The sequence below is a fragment of the Pleurodeles waltl genome, chromosome 11 (genome assembly GCF_031143425.1).
Source record: "Pleurodeles waltl isolate 20211129_DDA chromosome 11, aPleWal1.hap1.20221129, whole genome shotgun sequence".
Lineage (NCBI taxonomy): Eukaryota > Metazoa > Chordata > Amphibia > Caudata > Salamandridae > Pleurodeles > Pleurodeles waltl.
This window is the reverse complement of record NC_090450.1, coordinates 423,744,823-423,767,180: the sequence shown is the minus strand read 5'-3', so window position 1 is coordinate 423,767,180 and position 22,358 is coordinate 423,744,823. Positions and strand designations below refer to the sequence as shown.

General features: G+C 46.6%; 1 protein-coding gene across 3 annotated transcripts in view; it reads left to right on the top strand.

The window, feature by feature from the left end:
• Positions 1 to 22,358, top strand: part of GIGYF2 (GRB10 interacting GYF protein 2) — a 1,376,329-nt gene that overhangs the window by 612,914 nt on the left and 741,057 nt on the right. For all 3 annotated transcript variants that reach the window (XM_069213782.1, XM_069213784.1, XM_069213783.1), the window contains exon 13: positions 138 to 334. In XM_069213782.1, the coding sequence (XP_069069883.1) occupies positions 138 to 334 (197 nt within the window). The remainder of the gene's footprint in view (positions 1 to 137; positions 335 to 22,358) is intronic.

Sequence of the window (22,358 nt, the reverse complement as noted above, 5' to 3'; positions counted from 1 at the left end):
CAGTTGACTTGATTTCACGTTTACAGGGTTGCTATGATTATTGTGTTTCATCATTCTCATTATTTAGTTCTGTATGGTTCGCATGAGTTCACTGCTTTGGTACTACTTGTATGTAAGTAATTTCCTTTTAATTGCAGAGGTGGTTCTTACTGCTGTCCAGACTGTTACACACAGCCCCCCGGATGCAGCTGCTGCTAAAACACCTCTTTCAACTTGTGCACCCAGTCGAACTGCTGCTCCTCAGGCGTCCAGCATGCCCATGACCGGCGCTCCTGGGATGGGGAATGTTTCCAATGAAACAGATGACGACGATGGGCTAAAACATTTAGAGCAGGTAAAGAGTTTGTGTGAGGCAGAAAGCCATGTATAGGCAAATCATGTGCTATTCAGCTTCCTGTATTTCTAATATGGAGAAATAAGACAACCTTTGGGAAAGCAAGAGAAAATGTGTTCTAGGAATGTGTGGCTGTAGATGCACATGCTTTGCATACTTCTGCAGTCTTGTGTTTGGTCTGAATGTGTACAAGCTGTATTTCTTTGGCAAAGTCTTTAGAGTAACAAGGTCTAGTGACTCCTGTTGTTGGTAATAATGTACATGGGCATTGACTCCATTGTTAGATTGTTTTGTTTCCACCATCGGGTAAGAACGTGTGTGCCGTCACTCTGTTGTTGACTCTGTCACAGCTTGCATGTCCAATCCTTTCATCGGTATTGTTTTTTTATCGCATTCTCCATCTGTGTATCAACCCTCATCTCGTGCGTTTTGGTTCCTTTCAACCTTGGCCCTACTAGGGCCTTGCCTTTCATCACATCCGTTGGAGAAAGCCCGACTGGTGAGGAAGCTGATGCTTTTCTGTTAATGTCTGCTTTGCCACGCGAAATATCCCCGCACCGACCAACACCTCGTCTGCAACTTGTTTGTCTCCCTAGAGAAGCGGATTGCGCTGCTTGTAAATGATTCCACCCGAAAAAGACTCTTAGAAATCGTCGTGTGCGTCACCTGGAAATGTCACATATTACCATCAACAACACTTTAGACATCTTCAGTAAAGAGCACACTGAGAAAGAAGAAAGCTACCCTTAACCGTCGGATGCTGAAGAAGAGGCATTTTCTGTCAGTCAGTTCTGGCTCCAACCTAGAATTTGACCTGGAAATTGAGGACATGACTCGTGCTCAGCAAGCTGTGAGTATTTTCTCCCCTGCCCCCATACATCACCCAGATCCCACCAAGAGACTCTTGGCTGCTCTGGATCCACACTCAGAGGCTGTTGTTCCATCACTGCCTTTTGGCATGGTTACCAACATGCAATTGGTTCAGATGTCCAGCCCTCTGGCAGTGAAACCCACATCAAAGCCAAAGTCTTCGACATTGAGTACTTATGACCTGGCACATACCCCCAGCTTCAATGCCAAAACAGACTTTGAACCCAAAATCTTTGGAGCCAAGAACTTCAAAACCAACAAGTTCAGTTTCGAAACATCAGTGGAGCCGATCCTGCATAGACTTCAGGAACAGCTGGACGTGCAGCAAAAACAAATTCATATCCAGTCACACACTGCACGCATACTGGACAAGGCTTCAACTCCGACGCCTCCTCCGGGCAAGGCTTCCACTCCGCCGCCTCCACCACCACCTAAAAAAACAGACCTTTCAAGAGGCTTTGAACAAGCCTGTTCCTCCCAAGCAGAGAAAGAGTGGACAAGGCTATCGGCCCTTTGCCTCTTCCGCCTGCCTCACCACCAGCATCACCACGTGATGGACAAGACCCATTCGACCAACAGGGGTCTACACAGTCAGACATTGGTAGGACCCGTTTGGGACACTGCCAACAGTTGACCCCTGGGATATGTAAGATGTTGATCCCCTTACAGATACAAATCCAAACCTCTACCCTGCCTGCCCTTCTTCTCCTGATGCCACCACTTACCAGGAGGTCATAGCCTTGGCTGCCGAATTGCACAATGTGAAACTACATAAAGAGCCTATAGAGGAAGACTTCCTCTTTGATAAACTTTACAGCACCCGTACGGCTACACAGTATCTCCCAATGTCAAAAGGTATGCTGAGACACACTGATGATCTATTTAAAGATCCCATCAAAGCTAGGGTTTTAACACCTAGGGTTGTGGAGAAGTACAAGCCCTCACCAGCGGGCCCAATATACATTGGGGGCCAGTTGCCACTGGATTGCTTTGTAACAACCACTGCCTGCAAACTTGCCAACTCGTAGGCAAGGGGGGGGATCCCCGCCTCTTGACAAGGAGAACAAAAGGATTGATGCTGCAGGGAAAAAAGTTGCAGCTCAAGTTAAGTTGGCAGTCTTTGGTGCATTGCCAACTTGCAGGGCCTCCTTGTGCTATGACTGCTCTCACCAGGATGAGATGGAGGGTTTCCTCCAAAATCTCCCAGATGCACACAGGAAGAGGCCAAGAACTGGTAGCTGAGGTGAAACTAATATCTAACACATCCATTCAATGTGCACTAGATGCTGCTGACACTGTGGCTAATGAGATTAACAGCAGCATATTGCTATGGTGCCATGCTTAGCTTAGAATATGTGGTTTTAAACCAGAGGTCCAGCAGAATTTACTGAATATGCCTTTTGATAAAGAGCATCTCTTTGTGCCTCAGATACCTCACTTGATAAGATTAAAAAAAAGACACAGAACTGCAAAAGCAATGGGGACCCTTCAGATACCTCATCCTGGCACCTTTCGTTGTCCCGGTTATTGTTGGAGCTCGAACACCACCTCCTCAGGCACTTCCATTTGATATCAGACGCCAAAGCACATCCCCCAGGGGTTACTACTGTGGCTCCCATAGAGGCAGCTATGAAGTGAACAGTGAAGGAAGAGGTAAGGGTGCCTCCCTACGTGGAGCAACACCCTTTACTGTGCATTGACTAATCTTTCTTGCCCCTGATCACATAACACTTGCCCGGAGTCGACTACAGGACTTTTCCCCAACATGCAAAAAATTACATCAGACACCAGTGGGTGTTAACCATTATCCAACATGGCTATTGTCTGGAGCTCCTACCACTCCTCCCTACATTCCACCTCACATTCACAGGTTGTTACTGGAACATCAAACGTTGATAAAACGAAAAGGTTCAAGCACCTATTCTCAAAGGAGCAACAGAACTTGTCCCTCTTCAACACCAGGGCTCAGTGGTATACTCTCTATACTTCCTAATCCCCAAAAAGATAAGTCTCTATGACTAATCCTAGATCTCAGACCACTAAACAAGTACATCGGGACACTTTCACATGGTCAGCTTGCAAGATATAATTCCACTTCTGCAACATGGCAAGTTTATGGCCACACAAGACCTAAAGACGCCTACTTTCATATACAATCCATCCAGCCCATCTCAAATATCTCAGATTTGTGGTGGACAGCAAACACTATCAATTCAAAGTCCTTCCTCTCTGGCTGACTACTGCACCTCTAGTATTCACCAAGTGCTTAGCGGTGGTAGCAGCTCATCTACGCACCAAATAATGCAAGAGTACAGAATTGTTTTAAACTGTTACCTCAGTTTCAGACAAATCAAGAGGACAGTCAAGGGTAGGGGCCTGCTGCATTGCCATAGTTTCCCATGCCTATTGCACATGCACCAGTTACTGGAATGTTAAGCCTGACATTGTCCAAGTCACAGGGTCAGTTACAGAATCTAGTGTTGATAAACCACCAGACTCATCATTCTTTGCAATGGTGGATCTGTTGAAAGGGTGGCCTGTTCTCGACCCTGTTCCTCATGTCTCTCTCACAACATATGCTTCACTCACAGGATGAGGGGAGCCCTTCTGAAGGATGTCACATTACAGGGTATATGGGACTACAAACTCCATGGTCACCATATCAACTACCTAAAGCTCAAAGCTGTTCACCTAGCCTTGAAAGCACTCCATCCTCATCTCATTCAAAAGGTTGTTGTAGTCTGGACAGACATGACAGCCATCTACTTTGTGCAAAAGCCGGAGGGGGTTGTGGGGAGGTGCAGGGGGAAGGGTGTGGACATGGTTTCCATAATTATCACGTCTGTCACTGATCATTTGGAAATGCTCAGTACATCACAAGATTCACCTGTTGGCACAATATCTTCCAGGTATGGACAACGACTTTGCAAACCTCCTCGGCAGGATACAACTGCAAGTCCAAATAATGACAACTTAACACTCAAGTCCTCCTCCCATTTTCCACAGGTGGGTACACCCTCAAATAACCTTTTCACAACTGCAGAAATAGCAAATGCCCAAACTTCGCCTCCAGTTTCCCACACCCACTATCCAATGGCAATGCACTTATGGATGAGTTGGTCAGTTATATGTACCTACTCTTTATTTCCTCTCCCTCTCAATCCATTTCTGGTTCAGAATCTCAGGCAAACATCTCACTGTGATCTGGTAGCTCCCACCTGGGCTCAACAACCTTGGTTCACAATGCTACTAGATCTCTCTGTAGTTCAACACAAGAAGCTCCCCAGCAGGCTGTACCGTCTCACTCAGAACCATGGCGAAATCAGGCACTCAGATCCCAAAGCTCTTAGCTTGGCAATTTAAATCGAGTTAATAGAATTTGTTTACCTTAATTTGCCAAATGAATGTACGACGATTATTAAAGAAGCCTGTCATTCCAAGCACATTGAACCTTTCAAAACCAACACTCAAGACATTGGGCCTCATTGAGATCTTGATGGATGAGTTACTCCATTACAACGGTGATGAATATCATGTCCACCGAAAATATAAATCCCTTAGGATATAAAAGGATTTATATTTCAGCGGATGGGTTATCTGTCACCGTTGTGGTGAAGTAACTCGTCCACCAAGATCTCATACATACCCACTGTCTACTTACTTCATCTACAAAAAGCTGGTTTAGCTTTCACATGTATAAGATTATATCTTGCCGCAATGGCTGCCTATCTACAAAAAGGCAACATGTCTCCTTATTCAAAATACCAATCATTAAAGCCTTTATGGAAGGGCTCAAAATAATTATTCCACCACGGGTTCCACCTGCACCCTCATGGATTCTTAACATTGTCTTAAATACCTTATAGATCCTCCATTTCAACCACTAGATACATACCCCTTTAAGTTCTTTTCCTGGAAAGTGGCATTTTTTGTCGCTATCACCTACATTACATGTGTTAGTGAGCTCCAGGCTTTAACCTTAGAGGAACCTTTCTTCCAGCTACACAAACGATAGTCCTACGCACAAGCACTAAATTTATCCCTAAAGTTGTCTCCCATTTTCACCTCACGCAATCAATTGAGTAAACAGTTTTTTCCCGCACAACCAGATTCAGTTGCGGAGTGGGCTTTCCATATTGCGGAGTGGGCTTTCCATACATTAGATGTTAAAAGGGCCCTCATGTTCTACATTGATAGAACTAAAACTTTCAGGAAGACTAAGCTGATTTTTTGTTGCTTTTTTACCTCCCACTTAAGGGAACCCTATATCTAAATCGGATATAACCAGTAAACTGCATTCAAACATGCTTTGCTAAAGCCAAAAGAACTTTACCTGCACCTCCTAAAGTACACTGTTAGGAAAAAGAGAGCATCCAAGGCTTTTTTTTAAGGAAACATTCCAATAACTGACATATATAAGGCAGCTCCTTGGTCTACATTACACATGTTCACCAAACATTATTTTGTGGATGTTTTAGCACACTAACAAGCCAATGTAGGTCAGGCAGTGCTACCTAAACTGTTCCAAACAACTGTACCATCCACTGGTTAGCCACTGCTTCAGAGGGGGACTACTTTGCAGTCTTTGCAAAGCATGTGTGTATATACATCAACACATGCCTCGAACGGAATGTAAAGTACCCTGTAAGCGTCTCTTTGTGGCATATAGTGCTGTAGATTCATATGCACCCACCCTCCTCCCCGTACACCTATGGCTGTTGAAGTTTTCCTACATTATTTTTACATGGACATCTCATTACTTATATACACTCCATTCTCAATCTCTTGCGTGTAAACAATCTTAACAATGGAGTCGATGCCCATATGCATTATCACCAAGAGGAGTGACTAGACCTCGTGACTCTAAAGACTTATTTGAAGTAAAACAATTGGTGCATATCCGGGTCCAGCACTAGACGGCAGGAGTATTTGGAACTCTTCCATGCAGCTCTACTTTTGGGCCATTACCAGGATGCCTGCTAAGAGTTAATTGGGTGCGAATCCACTTTCTTAACATCAGTGTCTAGATTACTCTCAAAACCATGTTTATGCCTAAGGTATTATAGTGCATGTACATTGGTCATGTGTGCCTTGGATTTTTAAAGGTAATGTTTGTTTTCCTACCTTGTTGTTTCTCATGTGAATAATTCTTTTTTTTTTTATATTAGCACATGTAATTTCTGTTTCCGAACTTGAAGCCTTATTTAGATTTTAATGGGTGTAGAACATCTGCAAGTGGCAGATGTTCTGTCCACCCTACTTAGAGTATAAAGGACCTCAATGTAGGAGGCTTGCTCTGTTTATGGTGTACACCTATGGTGTGGCACCCTATACTGAGTTCAGGCAACTCTTAGTGATAGTGATTAGGTTTGCAAATAGCAAAATCTCTAGTGTAGCTGAGGCAAGCAGCTGAAACTTATCCAGGAGGAATGTAAAGCACTTGCAGTACCACGGTAGTCACAAGAAAAAACCACACAAATGTTGCAAAAATGAAGGAAATTTTATTACAGCACTACTACTAGACTAGCATTGGTGTATCTCTCTTTGGAGATATCTACGCACAATATACACAGAAAATAACCAACATAAATAGCATAAAATGTACAAGGGCCAAACCATATACTAAGAAAGTGGAATGTGAATTAGGGAACCCAACCAAGGTAAGTGTGGTAGTTAGCTAGGGGCTTGGGGCAGATAGAAACACCAGAGGTAAGTATGGTAAATGTACCCAGCAACCAGGTGCAAGGTAGTTACCCACCCAGTCATCCAATTGGCTAACACAGGGAGAGGTGGTTAGAGTTTGTGGGATTCAGGACCCTTCCCAGTGGACCCTGAGGAAACCAGCAGACAAGAGAAAGGTTGGAGAGTGCCCCCACTCCGGGATGCCCAGAGGGCAAGAGTACCTACTCCGGGATACCCAGAGGGCAGGAGTACCTACTCCAGGTACCAGGATGCAGAGAAGAGAAGGGACTCTCTCTGAAGTCAGTGGAAGTCTTGGATTGTCCATCTGCTGTCATGACCCATGTGTAGGAAAGTCACTCTTTTTGGCATGGTTACCCCCACTTTTTGCCTGCTATGAGTGTGCTTAGACTGTTTTCACTGGGATCCTGCTAAGCAGGACCCCAGTGATTGTGCTCTCTCCCTTAGGACCCATGCAAAATGTGTCTGCAGGCCTGCCATTGCAGCCTGTGTGAAAAGGTGCATGCTCCCTTTCACTGCTGGTCACTGCACCAGGTCACTGTAAGTTACCCCTATGGTAGGCCCTTCCAGCCCAAAGGACAGGGTGCATGTTTCTATATGTGTGGCCACCCCTGCATAAGCATAGGTGCCCCTACGAACTCCAGTTCCAATTCCCTGGAAGTGAGGGGAAGCCATTTTAGCTAGGTACTGGCTACTGGTCACTACCTGTGTTCCAGCTACATAACTGGTAAAGAACTCTGAACCTAGGTACCCCAGTACTGCTCCTACCAGTCTTTTAGGGTCTGCAAGCAGCTCATGCTACTGCAGCCCCTCAGACAAGATTCTGCCCTCCTGCTGCTTGACCAGTTCAAGCAGGGGAAGGCAGAACAAAGGATTTCCTAAGGGAGAGTGGATGGAACCTCTTCCCCTCTGAAATAAGTATTACTTAGATGGGGAGAGGTAGTCTCCCCATGCCACCGGTTTGCTTTTTTTTCTTTTGGCACCTTTTATCTTTCGAGCACTGCTACACCATAAATGTGTCTAGCTTCAGAGCTTGAGAAACTAGGCCCAGACGCAGGACATTGAGGACTTAAGTTTTTTTTACATCTTAACTATTTGTTTAGACCGCTTTTCAGGTACCAGCAATTCTATAAGAGTTGAATCCTTAACGTTTGATTCAAAGTTGTTCCGCTGAGTCTCATTTGCCTCTTGAATCTCTTCTTCAAGTGCAGCCAGCTGTGTTTTTCTCTTACTTTTTGCCTCTCAGCCCTCTAGTTTATGGCCCTCAGATAAACAGAGCTCACAAACACACATTCTACTGCTTTACTCTTAGTAAATTTAGGGTGGCAGTTTCGAAAATAATAAGGGCCAGATGTAGCAAAGGTTTTTACCCATTCTGTGTCTATGGGAAAAAGTGTTCGTACATATGGCCCTAAGTGTTTGCTTTACATAACCCTGTAAAGACTTATGGCTTTGAGGAGACAGAAATTATAGGCCCTTTACAGCTTCCACCAAACATGTTTGTTTTGACATTACTGTCAAAATGGAAGAAAACGTTTGTACTTTTTCATGGCATGACCATCTTTTTTCACTGCCCTCTGTTTTGACATTCTTGCATGTTGCCAGTAACCAGCACAATGTCTGACCTCTTATATTTGACCACCAATTTGGACCTTAGCTTTCAGCTTCAAAAACAATGAGCGGAAAAAATTATCCAAAGATGGCTACAGTATAAGGGGAATTGCATGCTTGGGCACAATGTCATTTTGAGTCCGTGACTTTCTGTTGGGACAAGAATGTCCACTGCAGAGTAAAGATACATGCTCCACTGTCCTCGGTGTTGCAGTGTGTGTTCATCTGGTGTAAGGACTTAAATTGTTGTGGTGTCACATTAATCTAAAAACATGGGCAGAGGTCTAGGTCTGTCCTGCGACCAAGCGTGTCCTCATTGCTGAGAGTGGACTACTGTTTTAGGTATATTGCATAGACAGGTGATGGCAGCATACCATGATTAAGAGAAACCAACAGTGTGACAAGAGCGTTTTGTTTGTGTTGCTGAGGGTGAAGCTACTGGTCCCACGTGTAAAGTTATTTTTTTATATGCATGTCCAAACTCTTGGGCTCATATCTTTTGTGTGTTAAGAGTGCGCACAGAGAGTGCAATGCATACATAGTGTACAAGCAAACAATAGTAATGGAGACTAGTGGGATCTATTTTCGATGGATCTAGCACAAGATAGAGGTGGGTGTGTGTGTAGGAAGTTGGCTCTGTATATACTATCTCAAAGTGAGAGATAGTGTGCACAGAGTCCAAGGGTTCCCCTTAGAGGTTGATAGTGGCAAAATTAGATAATACTAATGCTCTATTTTGTGGTAGTGTGGTCGAGCAGTAGGCTTATCAGAGAGTAGTGTTAAGCATTTGTTGTACACACACAGGCAATACATGAGAACACACACTCAAAGACTTATCTCCAGAATTCAAGTACATAAATAGTAAGGTACTTGGTATAGGTAAATATGGAACTCTGAATTAAAACAGTAAGGTACACAGTTTTGGCAAAAATGGCAATATACTATTTTAAAAGTGGACACAGTACAAAAATCAACAGCTCCTGGGGGAGGTAAGTATTGGTTAGTTTTTCAGGTAAGTAAAGCACTTACAAGTTCAGTCTCCGGGGAATAGTCAACCCACCGTTGGGGGTTCAAGTTAACCCCAAACACCCATCACCAGCAACACAGGGCTGGTCAGGTGCAGATTTCAAAGTAGGGCCCAAATAGCATAGGCACCTATGGATAATAGAGGTGCTCCGGTTGCACCCGTTTTCACTACAGGTCACTACACCCGATCACTATAAGTGACCCCTATGGTAGGCCCTCCTAGGTCAGGGTGCGAGGGCATCCCTGTATGAGCAGAGGTGCCCCTAAGAACTCCAGTTCCATTGCACTGGAGTTGGTAAGTGCAGGGAACAGTGCTTAATTTGTGCTGAGCACCGGCACTTATTTTTGAGGGCCGGGCTTATTTTTCTGCCTCAAGCATTTGCTGGGAGCAAAAGACATATAGGAAAGGCGGAGGAAAGGAAAAACGAAAAAGCGTCACAAAAGGAGAAAGTAGAAAGCTGCTAGAGTGAGCTGAAGGGCAGGGAGTGTTTTTTTTAATGGATTGAATAGTCTCAAGATGGCTTCAGGATTCCCCTGCCTCAGTGTTCCCACGTTTAATTGCAGCAGCCGCATGTTTAAGAGGAGGTCTTTGGGCACCCGCACGTCTTTATTTACAAATTAAGCAGTGGTGGTGAAGCTATTTTACCTGTGTACTGGACACAGGGGTCCTATACCTGTGTGCAGGACCTGTGCCCAGCTACATAATGGTAACTCCGAACATGGGCATGTTTAAAATCAAACATGTTGGAATCATACCCCAAAACCGTTGCCAGAATTGGTTTGTATGATTCCAAGCACTCTGGTGGCTCCTTAGAGGACCACCGAGTATTGCTCCTACAAGCCTTCAAGGGTTTTCCGGGCAGCCCGCGCTTCTGCCACCCCTCAGACCGGTTTCTGCCCTCCTGCTGCTTGACCAGCTCAGGCAGGGGAAGGCAGAACAAAGGATTTCTTGTGGGAGAGGGAGGCAACACCCTCTCCATTGGAAATAGGTGTTACAAGGCTTGGGAGGAGTAGCCTTCCCATGCCACCAGTTTGCTTTGAAGGGGGCATTTGGTGCCCTCCTTGCAAAAAAAGGTTTGCACCAGTCCTGGGACCACCAGTCCCTGCTCTGGCGTGAAACTGGACAAAGAAAGGAGAGTGACCACTCCCTTGTCCATCACCACCCCGGGGGTGGTGCCCAAAGCTCCTCCTGGTGGCCACTTGATTCTGCCATTTTGAAACCAAGCTGTGCAGAGGACTCTGGGAGCATCTGTGTGGCCAGGTAAGGCAGATGATGTCAGAGACCCCTCCTGATAGGTCGTCACCGTTCAAGGTGACCAAACCCCCTTTTAGGGCTATTTAGGGACACCCTTGCGGGTGGGTTCCCAGAATCGATGTGCAAGATGCCCCCCACTCCTCTGCATCATTTCCTTCTACTTCTGGCCACTGGAACCATAACTGGACTCTTCAGGAACTGACAAGACTGCAACAAGACAACCTCGCCTTGCAACGTTGTTTCTCCAGCTCCTTCCAGCACATGCAACATTTCCATGGCTGTGCATCCTCTGGGTTGTCCAGACTTCAGCCTGCACCAAGAAGCAAGAAGGAATCTCCCTTGCAGTGATGGAGTCACTCGTCTGCAGGCACCTACAGCAACTTCGTCCGGCTGCATGCATCTACCCTCCTCTCGAACTGTGTGGATCCTGTATCAGAGGTGGTGGTCTGGAGTGGTCCCCTTGGTCTTCTCTTCCCGTTGTCCACCTTGGAAGACGGTGAGCCCATGCCTCTCCTGTGCACAACGACTTTTTCAGCAACCAAGGTGTGTTGTTTCCTGCTCCAAGGGATCTTCAGGCTCCGAGTAGCCCCGGCCCTCAGCACTTCATCCTGCCAAGAACAGTCTCCTCTCTGCTGAGCCAGCGACATGGGACTCCTTTCCAGGTGTGCTGATTGGGCCTCACTGCGACTCCCCTCCAAGGGTCAAGTCCCCTGGACCTTGCTGGTCCTCTTCACCCTTGCAACTCTTCATTTGCTTCTTCTTGCATTTGCCACAGCTTGTTGGTGGTTCTCCTAAACCACTGACCATCTGTGACCTGACAAACGACGTGGGACACCATCTGCACCGTTCCAAGGACTCCTCTTTAGCTCCTGGTCTCCACAGCTGGTCTTCTTCTTCCCCTGTCGACCTGGATCTTCATCCCCAGAAGGGAGGGTAGTGGCTCCTGCCCCCACTGGACATTGCATTGTGGACTCGACTATGACCCCTTCTTTTTCAGGTCCTCTTCTTCCAGAATCCACCTTTGGTTTCCTCTAGTCTGGTTTGGTTCTTGCACAATCCATTTTCTAAGTCCTCTTGTTAGTCCTTGGAAATCCAGGTACTTACCTCTGCTCTCCTGGTCGCTGGGGGTCACTTAGTGTAAGGAAATGCCTCCTTGGCATGGTTACCCCCTGACTTCTTGCCTTTGCTGATGCTAAGTTATGATTTGAAAGTGTGCTGGGACCCTGCTAACCAGGCCCCAACACCAGTGTTCTTTCCCTAAACTGTACCATTGTCTCCACAATTGGCACAACCCTGGCACTCGGGTAAGTCCCTTGTAACTGGTACCCATGGTACCAAGGGCCATGATGCCAGGGAAGGTCTCTAAGGGCTGCAGCATGTCTTATGCCACCCTGGGGACCCCTCACTCAGCACATGCACACTGCTTCACAGCTTGTGTGTGCTGGTGGGCAGAAAATGACTAAGTCGTCATGGCACTCCCCTCAGAGTGCCAAGCCAACCTCACACTGCCTGTGGCATAGGTAAGTCACCCCTCTAGCAGGCCTTACAGCCCTAAGGCAGGGTGCACTATACCACAGGTGAGGGCATAGGTGCATGAACACTGTGCCCCTACAGTGCCTAAGCAAAACCTTAGACATTGTAAGTGCAGGGTAGCCATAAGCGTATATGGACTGGGAGTCTGTCATACACGAACTCCACAGCACCATAATGGCTACACTGAAAACTGGGAAGTTTGGTATCAAATTTCTCAGCACAATAAATTGCACACTGATGCCAGTGTGCAATTTATTGTAACATACACCCAGAGTGCATCTTAGAGATGCCCCCTGAAAACATACCCGACTTCCAGTGTAGGCTGACTAGTTTCTGCCAGCCTGCCACACACCAGACCTGTTGCTGGCCACATGGGAAGAGTGCCTTTTGTCACTCTGTGGCCAGGAACATAGCCTGTACTGGGTGGGGGTGCTTTTCACCTTCCCTTGCAGGAACTGTAACACCTGTCGGTGATCCTCAAAGGCTCACCCCCTTTGTTACAGCGCCACAGGGCATCCCAGCCAGTGGAGATGCCCGCCTCTCCGGCCACTGACCCCACTTTTGGCGGCAAGGCTGGAGGAGATCATTAGGAAAACAAGGAGGAGTCACCCACCAGCCAGGACAGCCCCTAAGGTGTCCTGAGCTGAGGTGACTCTTACCTTTTAGAAATCCTCCATCTTGTGGGTGGAGGATTCCCCCAATAGGATTAGGATGTGCCCCCCTCCCCACAGGGAGGAGGCACAAAGAGGGTGTAGCCACCCTCAAGGACAGTAGCCATTGGCTACTGCCTTCCCAGACCTAAACACCCCCCTAAATTCAGTATTTAGGGGTACCCCAGAACCTAGGAAACTAGATTCCTGCAACCTTAACCAGAAGGAGGACTGCTGACCTGAAGCCCTGCAGTGAAGACGGAGACGACAACTGCATTGGCCCCAGCCCTACCGGCCTGTCTCCCAACTTAGAAGAAAACTGCAACAGCGACGCATCCAACAGGGACCAGCGACCTTTGAAGCCTCAGAGGACTGCCCTGCAACCAAGGACCAAGAAACTCCAGTGAACAGCGGCCCTGTCCAGCAATCTGCAACTTTCTTGCAACTAAGAAACAACTTTAAAGACTTCACGTTTCCCATCGGAAGCGTGAGACTTTCCACTCTGCACCCGACACCCCCGGCTCGACCCGCGGAAAGTCAACACTACAGGGAGGACTCCCCGGCGACTGCGAGCCTGTGAGTAACCAGAGACGAACCCCCTGAGCCCCCCCAGTTACGCCTGCAGAGGAAATCCAGAGGCTCCCCCTGACAGCGACTGCCTGTAACAAGGGAATCAACGCCTGCACCCGCAGCCCCCAGGACCTGAAGGAACCGAACTCCAGTGCAGAAGCGACCCCCGGGCCTGCATCGTTGAGGAGACCCCCAGGTCTCCCCATTGCTTTCTATACAAAACCCGACGCCTGTTTGCACTCTGCACCCGGCCGCCCCTCTGCCGCTGAGGGTGTACCTTCTGTGCTTGCTTGTCTCGTGCCCCCCCCCCTTCCAGTGCCCTACAAACCCCCCCCTGGTCTGCCCCCCCGAGGACACGGGTACTTACCTGCTGGCAGACTGGAACCAGGGCACCCCTGTTCTCCATTGAAGCCTGTGTGTTTTGAGCACCTCTTTGACCTCTGCTCCTGACCGGCCCTGAGCTGCTGGTGTGATAACTTTGGCGTTGCCTTGAACCCCTAATGGTGGGCTACCTTGGACCCAACTTTGAACCCTGTAAGTGTTTTACTTACCTGTGAACTTAACCTCTACTTACCTCCCCCAGGAACTGTTGATTTTTGCAATGTCCATTTTTAAAATAGCTTATTGCCATTTTTGCCAAAACTGTACATGCTGTTGTGATTATTCAAAGTTCCTAAAGTACCTAAGTGAAATACCTTTCATTTAAAGTATTACTTGTAAATCTTAAACCTGTGGTTCTTAAAATAAACTAAGAAAATATATTTTTCTATATAAAAACCTATTTGCCTGGAGTAAGTCTTTGAGTGTGTGTTCCTCATTTATTACCTGTGTGTGTACAACAAATGCTTAACACTACCCTCTGATAAGCCTACTGCTCGACCACACTACCACAAAATAGAGCATTAGTAGTATCTAATTTTGCCACTATCAACCTCTAAGGGGAACCCTTGGACTCTGTGCATGCTATTTCTTACTTTGAAATAGTACATACAGAGCCAACTTCCTACATGAATGAATTCTAATGCCTCTTTTAGTAGTAGCGATTGTACTTCTTTTTGTAACAGAACGTTGTATTCTGGGGACAGTCTGTAATAACGAGGAGGAATGTTTGGAAGTGTAGAAATCAATTCTAGGCAATAACCATTGCAGATAATTGAAAGTACCCATTGGTCTGTGGTGATATTTTGCCATTGGGAGTGGAATTGCTGCAGTCTGCCCCCCACAGGAGGAGAGGTGTGGGATTGTGGTACGCTTATGAAGTCGCTGTTATCCAGTATTGGATCTTTCATAAATTCACATGCTTGAATCATCCCTGTCGGCGAAGTCCCACGGTACATAAAATAGCAATAAATAATAAAAAAAAAAAATTTGCCACAGGCTATAATGGAGTCAGAGCTTGCTCATATAGCCTATCCATGTCCTTTTGTGAAAGGACCCAAACCTGCCTGCTGTCCAATCAGGCACCAGCACCCTCTAGAACATTCTCCAGAGAAGCTCCCTTCCTCAGATTTTCTACCGCACGTCGTGTGAAGGGAGTCTCCCTGAGCTCTGCTCAGTTTTTTCTTCTACTTCAGAGATTTTCTCTCAAGAAAGCTTCAAATATGTCAGATTCTTCTAGAAAAGGCCTTTTCCGCCCCTTGCAAGACCTGTGGGAAGAAAAGGCTCCATGTGGATGACCCACATAAAGAATGTTTGTACTGTCTCTACCCACAACATCAGGTTAAGGACTGCAAAATATGTCGCACCTTTCTCCACAAAGACCCTCAGAGACCGGGAGAGCAGACTCCTGACATGGTTACAGGCCAAATCCTGTACTTCAGGTGAGGAGAGTGGGTCAGAGAGGCCACATAAAAGGTCCAGATCTGAGGACCTAGGCCACATAGAGAAATCCAGAAAGAGGCAGAAATCTCATCATGGGAAGGGCTTACAGACTTCAGTCTCCTCTGAGCCTTCCTCTCCTCTTCAAAAGGAGGAGTCTTACCATCTATCTCCTTCTTCAGAGCCTTCTACTTCTGGAAAGATGACTCTGAAAATTAGAACAACGACGACGACACCGTCGACGACCGTGACGACGACGACGGTACCTACATCTACCGTCTCCACTTCATCGTCAACGAGACCGTCGTCAGCGTCGACGACCTTAACATCGACGGTAAGGGGTCCTATCCCTTCTCTCCAGACTCCATCGGCACCGTCGACGACTGCCCCGTCGACTATAACCTCACCCACGTCATTCTCATCGGCGCTATTGCCATCGACTGGGTCAAAGAAACTACCGTCGACGACACTACCATCGGCGAGACCATCGTCGGCGACTCCACCATCCACGGCTGCATCAACTTTCACGCCATCGACAGTAGTGATGCCTAGCAGACACGTTGAGGCCATTCCTACCTCTTCCAGGTCTCCAGCTCTCCCAGCCATGGTCAGCATCAGAAGTCTACCTGCACAGGACGTTTATCCTACCGACACATCTCCAAACAAGGTGTCAGCTTTACTACCCAGTCATCTTCTTGACTGGGAGGAATCGGACGAAGGTCCTTTTGGAGATGCACATAGCCCTTCGCAACTCCATGTCAAATATCAAGATGACGATGAAGAGAATGAGTATGAACAGTATCAACCATACTACTCTCATCAGGACCAATACTATGAAACACGGGAGCCTCAACAGAGACACCGTAGAAATGCCTTCCTCCTTAATCCAGGATTTACAATCCATGCTTCAGGATTATAGGAGAAGGTTTCCAGCTGAAGGTCAACCACTGGCGCCGGTCTCTACGGTGACGCCAGGTAATGCTCCTCCTCCTCCAGCTACTCCAAGATCAATATCACACTCGGTGTTAGCTGCACCCCCCAGAGATGAAGGTTCCACTTCAGGGGAAGAAGGAGAAATTTCTACTCCACAACATCCTACAGAGGAATGGGATGATTACTTGGCCCCCACTCCTTCTCCACCACTTCCTCGCCCCTCTGATTCTCCGCCCGAGGACATAGGTGGTTTCCATAATCTTATGGACAGAGCCGCAGTACGTTTCCACCTACCAACCTCTGTCTCCCAATCGGAATGTTTCCTGCATGATTTCAAAGAACAATCACAGAAGTCGGTACGGTCCATTCCGATTATTGATTACATTTGGAGCGAGGGCACAAAGATTATGCGGAATCCGGCTACTGTTCCTCCAGTTCCACAAAAACTGGATAAAAAATATAAGGCGACCCAAGATTCTCCGGCATGCCTTACTGGCCATCCAAAGCCTGATTTGGTCATCTCACAGGCTGCTCAAAGGCGCTCCAAAAATCCATCAACACCTATCTCCACTCCTCCAGACAAGGAAGGTCGCAGACTAGATAATATAGGCAAAAGATTCTCCTCAATGTCTGCAATCACAGTCAGGGCAGCAAATTCATTAGCAATTTTAGGGCGATATGATCGTCCGATGTGGTCCGACATGCAACCTTTCCTGGACCTCATCCCAGAAAATAAGCAAGAAGAGGCACGAAAGATCCTACAGGAAGGTGAGCGTGCGTCGGAAGAGATTATTGACTGCGCTCTGGACATAGCCTCTACTGGTTTCCGCCAACTAGCGGGCGCCGCTGTCTTACGACGACAAGACAGACACAGACACGGCCAAGTCCCTGGGTACCCTGCAGTACAGGAAGCAGCCCTTTCGAAGGGCTAGAGGGAGAGGTTTCACCTCATTTCGAGGTTCCTTTCATAGACAGTACCAGCAATCGCAGTACAGGCCTTCATACCATCAGCAGTACAGGCAATCATCGACTGCCTCCTATACCAGACAGGGAGGGAAACGAAGACAGGGGTCACAATCCAGAGATCAACCCAGAAAGCAATGATCTTCCACAGGCACCGGCTATGCTCCCTCAATGCCCGCAACATCAACAAATAGGAGCAAACATTTCCAACTTCACCCAAGAATGGAAGAAGATAACATCGGACAAGTGGGTTCTAGATATAGTGACAAGAGGTCATACCCTGGAGTTCACAGAAAAGCCACCGCTTCACCCACCACCATCAGGCAGCTCTCTCCACCTTCGTCTGCTTCAAGCGGAAGTCCTCAGCCTTCTGGCAAAAGGGGCTATAGAGGCAGTTCCTCTGCAGCAACGAGGTCTCGGATTCTACTCCCGTTTTTTCCTCATAAGGAAGAAGTCGGGAGAGTGGCGTCCTATATTAGACCTCAGGAAGCTCAACAAGTTCCTTCGGAAACAATCCTTCAGGATAATCACATTGTCAGAAATCTTACACCTCTTGAATCCTGGAGATTTTATGACAACCTTAGATCTCCAGGACGCCTACTTCCACGTTCCAATACACCAAAAACATTGCAAATATCTCCGTTTTACAGTAGCCGGTGCCCATTATCAATTCAGAGTCCTGCCATTTGGCCTCAGATCAGCTCCGAGAATCTTCACGAAATGCCTTGCCCCAGTCGCAGCCTCCCTCAGAAGCAAGGGTTTCCAAGTGTTCCCTTACCTGGACGACTGGCTCATAAAAGCTCTGTCATCTCTACTAGCCTCAAAAGCCACAGATGCCTGCCTAAGACTATTCAACAGTTTGGGTCTAACAGTGAACTTACAAAAGTCAGTCGTGTTTCCCGCACGCAGGAGAGTTTTCCTGGGAGCAGAATTGGACACTATCCAAAACAAGGCATATCTTACCCTAGCAAGGTAGCAGAAGCTGACCCAATTGGCTGTCACAATCTCCGCAAGAAAGTTCGTTTCAGTACGACTATTCAAATCGCTTCTGGGCATGATTTCCTCAGCCATAGTCCTAGTACCGCTGGCAAGACTCAAGATGAGACCTCTACAAGAAGAACTACAACTCCAATGGACCCAGTCACAAGGATCCTTCGACGATTTAATAATCATCACACAAGGATTCGGCAGACGTTAGAATGGTGGTCCCACATCAACCACCTCTCCCACGGTCTAACCTTTCTGGCACCAATAGCAGATTTCGTTATCACCACGGACGTCTCCCTAGAAGGATGGGGAGGCCACTTACAGGACATGCGCATTCAAGGCAGATGGTCCAAGCTCCAAAAAGAGATGCACATAAATCTGTTAGAACTGAAGGCGATTCATCTTACGCTCAAAGCTTTTCTGCCACGCATCGCAGGATCATCCGTGTTAGTCAGAACAAACAATACAACAAGCATGTTCTACATCAACAAGCAGGGAGGAACAAGATCCCTCTCCCACTCAAGGGAAGCTCAGTCTCTCTGGAACTGGCTCACACGGAACAACGTCCGCCTCAGGGCAGAGCACCTGGCGGGGGTCAACAATGCTCTAGCGGACTCTCTCAGCAGGACAGATGTCAACTGTCACGAGTGGGTACTCAACCAGACCATACTCGAGAGCATTTTTCAACGATGGGGTCGGCCGATCCTAGACCTGTTCGCCACCAACCTGAACGCCAAATGCCAGTTTTACGCCAGTCGATAGCCACTCCCGGGGTCGTGGGGAAATGCTCTTTTGATAAGATGGTCCGGGATCTTTGCATACGCTTTTCCCCCCATTCCACTGATTCCCAGACTCCTCAGGAAAATGAAGACCGAAGGCTGCAAGATCATTCTCATAGCCCCCAAGTGGCCGAGGCAGTACTGGTACACGGAGATCCTCCTCCGGTCAATAGCCAATCCAGTCCGTCTCCCTTGCAACCACAATCTTCTATCGAAGAATCAGGGTCTCATCTTACATCCTGACCCAACTTCACTGCACTTGCATGCTTGGCTCCTGAGTTCAGAGAGTTCCAAGATATGAACATCGACCAAGAATGTAGGCTCATATTATCTAAAGCGCGAGCGGAGAGCACGAATAAGACATACAAATTAAAATGGAAGAGGTTCTGTGTTTGGTGTTCTCAGAACAATTTTCACCCATTTCAAATCAATCCTGAGCAAATTCTTCCTTACCTGCTCTCCCTTTCCAAGGCTGGTCTTTCCTATGCATCAGTCAAGATTCACCTAGCAGCTATAGCCTCTTACAGACGATCGGCTAACATGCCGTCTATTGGTTCAACCAGAGTCATCAAACAGTTTATGAAAGGGCTGTTCCGCACCTTTCCTCCAGTTCGCTTACCTCCGCCAGAGTGGCACCTTAATATTGTTCTCTCCCAGCTCATGAAAGCCCCTTTTGAACCCATCCATAGAGCTGAACTCAAGTACATCACCTGGAAAGTGTCAACCTTGCTCGCTCTCACCTCTACCAGAAGAGTCCGTGATATACAAGCGTTCACTACTAAAGAACCCTTTTTAGTTTTTTCTGAGGATTTCGTTATGCTCCGAACCCATCCCAGATATATTCCCAAAGTTCCATCTTCATTCCACCTCAATGAACCAGTTATTCTACGAACCTTTTTTCCAAACCCTACTACGATAGCAGAGAGAACTCTCCATTCTTTGGACATTAAACAATGCCTAAAATTTTACCTGCAAAGTACCAAGAACATCAGGAAATCAGACCAACTCCTAGTATCTTGTTCTCTGGGACGTCAGGGAACAGGAGTAACCAAGGCCACTATAGCCCGATGGATTTCTTCCACAATCCAATTTTGTCACACCAAGGCAGGAAAACCCTTGACTAGGGGCCCGAGAGCCCACTCTACAAGAGCAGTCTCCACATCGGCTGCTTTGTTTCAAGGTATTGCCCTTGAAAAAATTTGCCAGGCTGCGACATGGAAATCCACACACTCCTTTACGCAGCACTATTGTTTGGAGTCTTCACAAAGAACAGACTCTCTAGTAGGACAAGCTGTGCTACGCCATCTCTTTCATTAAGGTGAGACCTTTCCTTAGTTATAGTCCTATGGTTTAAGATGCAGATAACCATGTTTCTATTGTGTTTCCTGGTGAAATATCTAAAGTGTACGTATGTATGTACTTATTAATGTGTATGCAGATAGATTAATTTTATCTATATTTATATATATATATATATATATATATATATATGTGTATGCACGTACTTAGAGTATCTGTATTCCTTCGTAACTCACGCTCAGAAATGTATGAGTTTTCTATAAATGTTATTATTATTATTATGATTATTATTAACTATAATTGAGATAGAGGGTCTTCATGCTCGCACCCTCCACCCACACTGGATACAATGTTTATCAACCATACTGCTGTCAATTCAGATTCAAGCATGTGAATTTATGAAAGATCCAATACTGGATAAGAAAACAAGTTACTTACCTGTAACTACAGTTATCCAGTATTGGTATCTTTCATAAATTCACATGCGACCCACCCTCCTCCCCCTTGGATGCTCGCATTCCTCTCAGGTTTTTTAATTTTTCACTCTCGTGCTGGAAAATCTGAGGAAGGGAGCTTCTCTGGAGAAGGTTCTAGAGGGTGCTGGTGCCTGATTGGACAGCAGGCAGGTTTGGGTCCTTTCACAAAAGGACATAGATAGGCTATATGAGCAAGCTCTGACTCCATTATAGCCTATGGCAAAAAAAATTGATTTATTATTTATTGCTATTTTATGTACCGTGGGACTCCCACTTCGACGACGGGGATGATTCAAGCATGTGAATTTATGAAAGATACCAATACTGGATAACTGTAGTTACAGGTAAGTAACTTGTTTTCTTTTGATGGAGTAGTGACACTCTTTTGAGGCTTGGAATTTGCCTCTATAAGAGCCTCTAAATCCTCCTCTCTGGTATTGTTGTTGACCTTGTTTAGGTTGGAAGGCAGAACCATCGGTAAATTGGAGCTTGAATCCTTCTCTAAATTCTCTAAATTGTTGCTTACGATTGGAGCCTCTATAAGGTGTTGTGTATAGGGTGCCCATGTCTTTAGCAGCGTCTGAATCTTTCCTGAGTTTCTCAATTGTGGTGTCAACCTCAGGACCAAACAGGTGTTTCTTGCCGAAGGGCATATTTAGTAATGCCTGTTTTTCTGGTTTGAATCCAGAAGATCGCAACCATGCATGTCTGCGTATGGTTATAGCGGTATTTACACTCCTAGCTGCTGTATCTGCAGCATCAAGAGCAGACCTTATCTGGTTGTTACTTATTGCCTGACCTTCTTCAACAATTTGTTGAGCCCTCTTCTGATGTTCTTTTGGCAGGTGTTGTAATAATTTCTGCATCTCGTGCCAGTGTGCCCTCTCGTATCTTACTAGCAAGGCTTGTGAATTAGCAATGCACCATTGGTTAGCTGCTTGTGTAGCTACCCTCTTGCCAGCAGCATCAAACTTCCCGCTTTCTTTGTCAGGGGGAGGGGTATCCCCCGACTATTGTCCCTTTTTCTGGCAGCACTGACAACAACAGAGTCTGGAAGTACCTGATGTGTGATATAGGCTGGATCTGTAGGTGGAGGCTTTTATTTTTATCTATGCGTTGAGTTAAAATCCTAGCCTTAACAGGTTCCTTAAATATTTCGTCTGCATACCTGATCATGCCAGGCAGCATTGGTATTCACTGGTAACGTGAATGCGTAGTGGATAGCATACTAAAAAGGAAATCCTCTTCCAATGGCTCACTATGCATAAGTACCCCGTGGTACGCAGCTGCCCTAGAGATGACCTGTGTGTATGCAGTTGTATTTTCTGGTGGCGAAGGTTTTGAAGGATAGAGGTGTGGGTCATTAGTTGGTATAGGATCTGGATCATACAGATCCCAAGGATCAATTGTATTACCATGCGATTAAGTGTGTGAGTGAGTCGGTGAAGGCAATTGTGGTGGGCTAACAGGTGGTGGTGGTGGGAAAGAAAGTTGTGGCGAATGTGGTGGAGAGTTTTGCAAGGTTAATGGCTTCTCCTTTCTTTTAAAAAATAT